General features: G+C 40.3%; 2 protein-coding genes across 2 annotated transcripts in view; one reads left to right on the forward strand and one right to left on the reverse strand.

Moving 5' to 3' along the window:
* The window catches only part of LOC108578785, a 112,213-nt gene that overhangs the window by 15,688 nt on the left and 85,359 nt on the right, over positions 1-11,166 (forward strand). The gene's annotated exons all lie outside the window — the stretch shown is intronic.
* The window catches only part of LOC108578786 (autophagy-related protein 16-1-like), a 433,092-nt gene continuing 422,239 nt past the window's right edge, over positions 314-11,166 (reverse strand). Inside the window, exon 8 of the mRNA XM_017942181.1 lies at positions 314-341. Within this exon, the coding sequence (XP_017797670.1) occupies positions 330-341 (12 nt within the window). The 3' untranslated portion in view covers positions 314-329. The remainder of the gene's footprint in view (positions 342-11,166) is intronic.

Here is an 11,166-nt window from a genome sequence, read left to right on the forward strand (position 1 = left end):
CATTTTTCACTCTTATCGTTCACAGCCTTTATTTAAACGCGAATCGAGTGACTCGGTGTATAAAGAAGCGCGTATAGAGGGGCTGTTCCAGGCCACCTCCTTCCCGATAGAGAAAATCGCGACGATATCGTCGAAACTTTATAACGATATAGGTGGATAAGTGGCCCTGAAGAAGTGGGCTGGGTCCTATACACGGTAAAACTTTCTCGCGTGTTTTGATAGAAGCTCTGCACCGAACTGGACCGATATCAAGTTAGCGCCTCTCGCGTCCGACAGATTTAAACTTTGTTTCGCATACTTTAGATATCACCGGCGGGGGTTGCGATGCGTCAGAGGCCGTGCTGGAAAACAAGAAAAAGAAATAAAAAAGGGTGGGCCAACGCCTGTGGGAAATTGTTTATTAAACGTTTCGTGGGGCTGGTGGCTAGTATTGAATAAATAAAAGTTCGTTCGAAACACGACTGGTCGCCCAGAGTTTCACCCCCCCCCTCTCTCCGCGTGTACGAAAATTAATTTCACGATTTCGCGGAATTGTTTCAAGTCTCGCGCTAACGACGGAATTCTTCGTCACGTTGTAGAATTTACAATCGTTAATTTGGAAAATTGAAACCGACGATCTGAACGGTCCGGGCGGTGTACCACATACGTAAAATATTCCGTGATTCGAGTTGGCATGGTTTCAGCTTTTAGCATTACCAGCTTCGAAACGTATGCCCCGCCGTTAACTTCTAACTGCTGATCAAAGAGGATTATGAGCTTAAGTCGGTTTGCTTTGCAATAAACGCCGGGTTGAAAACAGCCCGATACAAGCCGGCGCAACAAAACCTGATAAACTTTCTAAACTGTTACATGTACGTACGATGAAATTGTTGGGAATAATAATAACGAAAGCTGTGAATATAAGTGAAAGAGGGAAAGAAGGGGAATTAAAAATGTGAGAAAACGCGGAACGAAAATTTCAAGAAATTTATAATACAACCGTATCCGAGTGCACTCGTATTTTCTACGGCGTTGCAAGCCGTATACCTTTTTATTAGAATTTCTGCATCCTGTATCAGGCCGTGCTATTCAGAAATATACAGGCGCGCAATTAAATTTCCCCGCATTTAATTAAAGCGAAATCGAGCGGCATTAAATGGAACTTAAGGCTGCTTCGTTACGTAAAAATGCTTATTTGCGTATCACGTTCATGTTTGTGTTCCGCTCGTAACTAAATAACTTTATACAAAATTCTCACTCGTTTATTCCCCTTCTGCCGCCGACCGTGAGGCGTATAAAAGTAGGTGAAGCTTGGGAATTTTTTTTCGTAGGTAGATGCTAAATGAAAAGTTTCGATTGTTTCAGAGGATATAAACGTAGCTCTCGGGATTTTTCTCGAATTTTCGAAAAGTGAAAACGTTGCAAAATGGGGGAGTTATTTGCTACTTGAGAAACCTCTTCTGCTAGATGGAATGAAACGTTTGAAATAAAAAATTCTTGTTGATATGAATAAAAATGTATTATTTACAATATAGCGTAGAATTTTTCAAAAATTGTGATTATTAGAGAAATGGTGGCAGTTTGAAAAGGAGAAACCACTCAAATTTAAACGTTTCTAAAAAATTAAATAATTGAGATATCGAAAGAACCTCAAGGTATATTGTAGATAATACATTCGCATTTGTAAATCAACAAGAATTTTTTATTTCACACGTTTCAATCTTTGTCAGCAACGGCGGCTAGCAATCAATGTTCCAGCGCAAAAAATTTCTCAATAATTCCGCCATTTTGTAACAATTGTACGTTAAAAAAATTGGAAGAGCAAGTCAAAAGTTGCATTTATATCCCCCCCAAAAATCGAAATTTTTCGCTCAGCAGTTACCTAAGAAAAAAATTCCCAAGTCTTACCTATGTCTAAACGCTTCAGGGTGGCTTAAGTACCCCCTCGAAACACAAAATTTCACAATTTCCCTCGAATTTCTCAAATTCAATTCACGAGTGCAACTCGCGTCGCGTTAACAACAAATCGTTCCGTTTTGCTACGGGATATCCAACGAAAGAATGCATTCCATGATTGCAACCATACAGAACGAAAGCTCGAAAGGAATCACAGAAGCGTTAACGAAAGATCAAGGAAATGATTTCACGATCTGATTGTCCGGTTATTTACTGTCACTCGCCACGTTACGTCGGGTTATTCACCATCGAACCATCCTTAGATAACGGGGCCTGGCCGCATACCAGCCGGCTGCAACGTAGCAACACAATAATGCCGCACGTGCATAACGCTAAGGTCCGATGCATAATAACGATTTCCATATAAAACGAAAAAGGCAGTTTGGTCCAGGAGGGCGCTGGCCCTTAATGAGCGATATTAACATTTTTATGTTGCCGCGGTACGCAATCGTCGCTCCACCTTTTTATCCTTTGATGAGTAAGACTCGTACCGGGATAGGTGAAACTCATTAGAAACTAACGAGAACAACCATTATCCGACGCGGCAACGTCAGGATAGAGTGAAATTAAAATCGAAAGGAATTGCTTTTTGCCTATTTTCATTTACCCCGCGTCATTTTCGTTTCATTTTCGTGACCACGTCACTCGATAGGTATGAGAAGCATTACTCGAAGGTAACGATGGTTAGAAAACGCGATGCGAAAATATTTCCGCTACCTCGCACGAGAAAATGTTATTCGCTGCAGAACTTTTGCAACGTAAAATTCTGGGTGAAAATTAAAACTGAGAAATTATACTTTTTCGACATGTGAACAGTATTAGCGCGGAATTAAGTAGGATTTTTCGGCAGTTTGGTCCAGTGAAATTAAATTACTTTTGATTGAAACGTGAATTTCGATACAGGCAAATGGATTTGAATTCTTTGGATTTTGTCGCGCTGAAAATATCGATTGTGCATAAATTCCATATTGCTCATTTCAATATTAACACTAGGTTTACGGACAATTACTATACACCTATCTCTACGCGTCAAACGAAAGGCGCACAATTTCTTTAAAAAACAACATATACACTATTAACTTATGAACGAAACTATGTGACATTACACATTTATATCAAATTTACGATAAACGTAAGTGGTAGCAGAGAAGTTTAAACAGTTTCTGTACTTTTCCTCGTGAAAATTCGAAATGCGTCAAAATGACGTGTTCCATAAACCTAATCTTAACCGTTTGAGTCCCACGCGCCGCTTTCGCGCTCTTCAGATTTCATGTCGAAAAAACCCAGCGCATTTGAACGATACGGACAACTGATGGCGCACTCACAATCTGACGAAATTTTTTGTATATAAGTAATCCAAGACATGCTTTTCATGCTTTTCTCGACATGAAATAAAAGGAGCGCTGTCGCATCGCTTCGATCTTTTCGCATCCCATTCAGAAAGCGCTATTGCGCTGTTCGGCTTTTTTCGACCGTGTTTTTTTTTAAAAACCTCTGGTACTCAAACGGTTAAAGTATCGTGTACTATACACTCAACACACCTGTACCAAACTCCTTCACCTTAACCCTTTCATTACTATTCGCGCCTATAGGCGTTTCGAAGATCTACTCGCACCGTACTACCCGATCCTTCTGGTGCACTTGCACTTTAATTTAATCCTCAATTTCATTCTTTACGCACGTCCACCTTGATGTTAATAAACCGAATTTTAAAACGTTACGGACAAAATAACAAATTTTGCAGCCGTGGTTAAAAATTTACCGCCAGTCGCGAAAGGGCTAGCTATTCTGTACAAAAATTGTCGATCGAAGAAAATGGAATACATAAAAGAAGAAAAGAAAAAAAGTGGCGGTAGTTGGGGAATTCTTAAAAGTGTCGTGTCGCCTAAGGTTAATTGCACGGCACAGGGCGCAGTCTAGAAGGGTTGAGCTTCACGCGGAGCGACATGCATGCAGGATCGTTTACGTTGGGCGCAGCCATCGGTATAACCGCGAAGTCGCGGCTCGACGCCGCCGGCAGACTACTGTGACAAATTACACATAATTCACGAGTCAATTTCACACACGGTTGTCCCGCCAGGGGAGACAGCGCCGTTGAATACGAGCGTGCCGGGCTAATCCGAGAAACGAACGGGTTGTATCGTGAACGGAAGTAAACACGCTAGCAACGATGATACGTGCGGATCTTCGTAACGAATGATTAGGTGTTTTACCAGACCGTAACGGTCGGTCAAAGCAAATTGCTTCGTTTAAATCTTCGGAGAAACAGGTGTCTCCGTGACGTATATTGACACTCTATCTTGCCAGAGAAATGTTTGCCAAAAGGAGCAACGGGAAATATGATATGGTACACGTTGAGGTCTTTATGCAGCTGAATTTATCGCGCCGCTGTATACTGTACGGTTTGTTAAGATTCTCGATTCGGCGGAGGTAATAAAATGCCAAGTGTCAAGCAGCGTTAAATCGTTAAGAAGAGCTGTTACGCGATTTTACGGCATCGTTTCGATTATCGCGATTAAATGGATAACTTGTTGGAGAGGCTGATAAGCTTGTTCGTTCGTTGTGGAAAAGTGTCGTTTGCTATGTTTCAACGTGATTAACACTACCTAGATGTTATTTAAAATGGAAAAGGGCTGTTTGTATTTCGATGCGTAAGAGTTAGATTGTACTAATGGATGATAGTTGGAAAAGTGAGAATTAAGTATTTAGATAGGTTGTTGTGAAACAAGGAGAGATTGTGACAAGAGATACATTCGTAAAAGCAACGCTTAATTTTCATTCTCCAGGGATGGTTTACAATGAGATTTTCCCAGAACTGTGTCACCAAACTGAACCAAACTGTGTCAGCAAACAGGTGGGATCCTCCGCGACGGCCATTTCTGTCCTAGCCATTGAACCGGACATTTCGAGAGCTTTTTGTAGTAGGTTTTTAGAATATTCTTATCACACCCATCATCGGTGCATTTAAAACTGCATTTAAGAAGCGAATCTGAATAAATAATAAATTCGTCAATCGGCAAGAAGAGTTGGAATTTCAAGAAAACTTTATTAACAGGCTTACGTGTTTAAAACGAACGCAACAGAAATTCATTTTGAAGGAAAAACAGCACTTGTGATCGAATTTCATTGCAACCGAGATGTTGATTAGTTACTGTGGCAGTCTACGCTTAAGAATTTCGAAATTGTCCAATTTTTAGAATTAGCATTTTACTTGGACTCGCAGCACCAAATTTTTGCACTATCGCGCAAATATACTATCGAGGGGAGGGATCGTATGTCAAAAGACACAACTTTGAGGATAAAACAAGTAGGTAATGCAAAACTGAGGTTCAAAGATTGCCTAAAATACTGAACTGCTTCCCTATACATAACTCGCAGTCTATAGTCTTAGCTAAGGCTAGAAGGCTTGGTACCAAAGAATACAACAGTTTAAACTATTGTATTTCAAACTAATTAGGTGAGCCACGCAGAAGAAAGTCATGGAAAACAAAAACAACTCAGAGAAACATACTTCAGATTTAGTTAGCCATCACACTACGTACACAGAAGCATTCACGTGAAATTAAATCCTTGCCTTGCAATTTTTCAATTGAAATTTCCCTCAAATTTAAAAAAGTCAATTTGCATTTGGTAATTGTCATTGAAGTTACACCTAAAATGCAAATTAATTACAAATACAATCTTCAATCTACGCTTCTATTTGTACAGATATGAATTTAACTTTTCCAATCACCTTTTACTTATATAAAAATTCATTTTTGAAAAGTCCTTAATTGGTCATTTCGACCCGCCTGGTAGTTTCAGTGTTAACCATAATCTGCACCACCTGCTGTGACTCCCCGTCACGAGGCAAAGGTATTTAACTTGGAAGTATCGTTTTACGGGTTCGATAGACTGTCTACTTAGCCAGACAGTTCCTTAGGTACTATTTAATACGTCTTGTTGTATCTGTTTTCGTCTGAGGACGACCGTTGCGTGTCAAGTGGTAACATCGGCCACGGAATACCAAGCGGATTGGAAATAGCCGTGGGAAGTACTGTGGGTCCAATGCCTTTCGAATACTAAATACCCCGAAGCCGGCTATGCTCGGCACACGTATGCAAGGTGATAGGTAGCCTGCTCGATCGCTCGGAACCGAAGCGTTAAAGCGTTCATTGTCGCGATACGGGCGCCCGCGCCTCTAGCCACGAGAGGACACGTGCGTGTGCGTGCGTGCCGCGGCGGAACGCGTGTACTCCTCGCGCCTGTGGCCGCGGATCGAGGTAAGTAAGGCGTACGTAAGCGAATACCTTCCGTGTACGCTTACATCGCGGTGGTATACGTTCACGGTGTCGTCAAACGACCAGCCACGAATACCACAACAGACGGATCAAGAGAGAGAGAGAGAGAAGGGAGTGAGTGTGCGAGGGAGAGAGAGAGAGAGAGAGAAGGGAGTGAGTGTGCGAGGGAGAGAGAGAGAGCCGAGATCATTCGTGTCCGCCGGAATTTATGGGGTCCGTTCGAACAGCACCGCTACAGCTTGCTGCTGAATTTGCATAGAGTCGAGCGCTAATAGTCGGAGATAACCGAGGTAGGAAGAGACACCTCCAACGATCGCCGGGGACGACGCCTTCGTGCCACGCGAACTTGCTGTCTTTCGCGTTTAAGAGAATCCCGAGTAGGCTCTCTCGATCGAAAATGACCGTGAATTCTAAGTTTTGTTGCAATAATTTGTGTTTATTTATTTTTATGGGTGATTTTGATCGTTGGGAATTTCATTTTTGATAGGAAGAATTTGGTAATTTGGTGGGTTTTTTAAGAGATCAACCCCTTCGCGACCTGTGGGACGCGTTATGTCCCTCTTGTGTACTCGAAGACAAATTGATGACACGTTACTGAATGTAAAGCTAATCTAAAGAGTTATAAAATTATTAATATCCTAAGAAAAATTATTCTGTCTTAAATCTTGCAGTATGAGGAGTAGCAATATATTTTTCTGAAATATTATACTAACTTTCGCGAAGAAATGTAATTTTAATTATTCAGAGACGTCGACTATTGGGACCTACTCCCCTCCTTCACGAAAAACTGAGGTACATTTACGTTCTTCCAATGTACATATGTGCATATATTTCTACGCATATACATTGACCGAGGAAGTGATAAATAAACAACACGACTATCCATCGAACTGCCGCGAGGATTATAGGAAATGGAAACTATGAGGGATAAAATATGACCGCGGCAAGTAATTTTGAATATTTCTAATCGTTGATGAAAATGACAATGTGAAAGATACGAAAATCATATCGTCAGTACGTATATAAATCTATAAATATAAATTACGGATTAAATTTTAAAAAATTTGAACTAAGTAAACTATATAATGTAATTAAAATAAAAGTCTTTTTTCAGTTTGAAATCAAATTTATTCAATTATGTATATTTACAATCAATTTAGAGGTTTCTGATTGTAACTAAACGTTATTGAAAATAAATATTGATAATTTAAATTGAATTATGGTTGGAATAAAAAAAAAAGATGCAATAATGAAATATATTATTACAATCAATTTTGAGATTTACGATTGATATGAAAATATTCTCATTGCCAATGAGATGAAAATAAGTTGCATGGTTTTCGGTTAGGGGCGCAGACTGTCCGCGCAGTTAGGAACTACCCCCACCACCCCGCCTATGTTCTTCCAATGCATTGACGATATACATACTTATATAACTATAAAACCGCTTGAATATTTTCAATTCCCACATATTGTTGTTAAACTAATAACAAACGAAGTATGTCATGTATAAAGGCCTATTGAGAAATAACGTTTCCCCAGAAATGAATAGAATATGTGTATGGCTCGGGGAAAAGACAGCAAGAACCTAATTTGTTGCGTCATAACTATAGAGCCATACCAATAACACATCTTATTACAATAAAAATGCACGTAGGATACAATAAAACGAAATTATAACGATAATTAATCTAATTAATAATACGTAGGCTTCTATTTTAAATTATTTATTTTAAATTAACTCAATTGTTCGACTGTGTACGTATATGTACATACGCACATATTACGTAATTACATTATTTATGCATATAAATACTGTGAAACTGTAGCTACGCAGCTCGCAGGAACACAGTGGTCGTTTGATTCTTCTCCCATGTTCGGTTGTTCGTTGCGTACTTGAATTCGATGCCACTGTTTCTTGTACGCAGCCACAATTTGCGACGCACTAGTTCACACTACGAATAAGCTAAGTATGTAAATTAATTCGAAATCCACGCACAATCGAAACCCGCTTTGCTTTATTCGAGGGAGCACTGAATTTTCTACAAGATTATGATCGCGCGGTAAAAACGTCGTTCGTCGACGCATCCGTTCGGCAGGCCCGGTAAGCACTAACTGCGTACGTGACGATATGCCCGATTTCTGCCCCATGTTACACGCAGCTGTTCTAGGATAAATCTTAGATGTGTGAGTGACCCTCAAGTCTGTAACGTGGGCCTAGCCAACCTCACGTACCATAACATTGCGTGAGGCTCACGATGTTTTTTGCTAGTGAAACAGAAGACATTCGAGCTAAACGTAAGAAACTCGAGTCAGAGTCGTTATATGTATTATATGGAACTAAACGCGAAGCTATGTGCCTTTTTGAAAGTAAAACTATTGCGTGTTGCTCTCGAGAGTATCTCTCGCGAGTGGACACTGCCCCTGAGCTTGACTGTCCGAGAGCATAGCTCAACTGTCTGAGAGTAAACGTGTTGCGACCTGCTCTCGAATTTATACGTAATCATATTACTGTCGGAGAATAGTTTTGCAAACGCGAATCAGTTTCGTATTCTTGAGAAAACTCTGGTGCGAGTAGAAAATGTCAGGAAAAGAATATTGTAACAGAGAAAATTGTGAATATATGATAAATGGGTAAACTGATTGGAAATGAACGTCAAACTTTTTCAAAAAAATATCCGCGTATAATCGAAAACGTGTTGTTAGATGTATTCCCTACAAGACTATAATCGCGCAGTATAAGCGACGTTCGTCGTTCGTCGAGACACTCGTTCGACAGCCTCGTAAACACCGACTGAGTACAAGTCGTCCTGCCCGATTTCTAATCGCTGTACGCTGGCAACTGTTCTGGGAAAAATTCTAGCCCTTAACTTCTTAGAACTCGTGATATTTCTTGCGAGCCAAACGTAAGAAACGCGAACTTGGGTCACTGTACGTACATCGAGCCAAACATAAGCTAGCTCTCTGTTCGCGCACAATACTTTTATTTGCAAAACCGAGAACAAATACCACGCACATGGTCTTAATACTACGCCATACTTTTTCTCGCTCGACGCATGCGCGATCGCCGCTCCCAACGCCACTCGGCGGACGCACGCCGATCACGGTAAAAAGACGCGCCCCTTTTGAATTCAAACCGTTACACTGTCCTTTTGAGAGTAAAACTATCGCGAGTTGCTCTCGAGAGTATTTCCGCGAGTGGACACTACCCGTGAGCTCGACTGTCCGAGAGCATAGCTCAACTGTCTGAGAGTAAACGTGTCTAGACTTGTTCTTGAAGGGATACATAATCATATTGCTATGGGACAGTTGCTTTGCAAAGACGAAGTAGTTTCGTGTTCTGGAGAGAACTCTCGTGCGAGTAGAAAATGTCAGAAAAAGACAGCAATATGAATTTGTATAAATTCGAGAGCAGGTCGCAACACGTTTACTCTCAGACAGTTGAGCTATGCTCTCGGACAGTCAAGCTCAGGGGCAGTGTCCACTCGCGAGAAGCGAGAAATACTCTCGAGAGCAACTCGCGATAGTTTTACTTTCAAAATGGCACGTAGCTTCGCGTTTAGTTCGGTATAATAGAGACAACGATTCTGGCTCGAGTTTGAGAGAACTCTCGTGCGAGTAGAAAATGTCAGAAAAAGACAGCAATATGAATTTGTATACATTCGAGAGCAAGTCTCCACACGTTTACTCTCAGACAGTTGAGCTATGCTCTCGGGCAGTCAAGCTCAGGGGCAGTGTCCACTCGCGAGAAGCGAGAAATACTCTCGAGAGCAACTCGCGATAGTTTTACTCTCAAAAGGACAGTGTAACGGTTTGAATTTAAAAGGGACACGTCTTTTTACCATGATCGGTGTGCTTCCACCGAGCGCTGTTGCGAGCGGCAGCACCGGGAGCGGTGACCGCGCATGCGTCGAGCGAAAAAAAGTATGGCGTATTGTATTGTATTAAGACCATGTGCGTGACGTTTGTTCTCGGTTTTGCCAATAAAATTAATATAAAATCAGAAAATTCTTTTCCCCGAACTAGTACGTCGCAAATTGTGGCTGCGTACAAGAAACAGTGGCATCGAATTCAAGTACACAACGAACAACCGAACATGGGAGGAGAATCGAATGATCAGTGTGTCCCTGCGAGCTGCGTAGCTACAGTTTCACAGTATTTATATGCATTAATAATGTAATTACGTAATATGTGCGTATGTACATATACGTACACAGTCGAACAATTGAGTTAATTTAAAATAAATAATTTAAAATAGAAGCCTACGTATTATTAATTAGATTAATTATCGTTATAATTTCGTTTTATTGTATCCTACGTGCATTTTTATTGTGATAAGATGTGTTATTGGTATGGCTCTATAGTTATGACGCAACAAATTAGGTTCTTGCTGTCTTTTCCCCGAGCCATACACATATTCTATTCATTTCTGGGGAAACGTTATTTCTCAATAGGCTTTTATACATGACATACTTCGTTTGTTATTAGTTTAACAACAATATGTGGGAATTGAAAATATTCAAGCGGTTTTATAGTTATATAAGTATGTATGTATATCGTCAATGCATTGGTAGAACATAGGCGGGGTGGTGGGGGTAGTTCCTAACTGCGCGGACAGGCTGCGCACCTAACCTTGCGTTGTCAGAGGTTGCACTGTATTGTATACATGGAGAGTTGTAGTCACGTCGCATTTGATTGATTTCCTTCAGAAGATCTGTCTCGCGAATTCGTTAAAATAATTCCTTATTCTCAAATCATCCGGGATAAATTTTTCGTGAAAACCACGCAACTTATTTTCATCTCATTGACAATGAGAATATTTTCATATCAATCGTAAATCTCGAAATTGATTGTAAATATACATAATTGAATAAATTTGATTTCAAATTGAGAAAAGACTTATTTTAATTACATTATATAGTTTAATTCGTTAAAATTTTTTTTTTTTAAT

The sequence above is a fragment of the Habropoda laboriosa genome, unplaced genomic scaffold, assembly GCF_001263275.1.
Source record: "Habropoda laboriosa isolate 0110345459 unplaced genomic scaffold, ASM126327v1 scaffold47, whole genome shotgun sequence".
NCBI lineage: Eukaryota > Metazoa > Arthropoda > Insecta > Hymenoptera > Apidae > Habropoda > Habropoda laboriosa.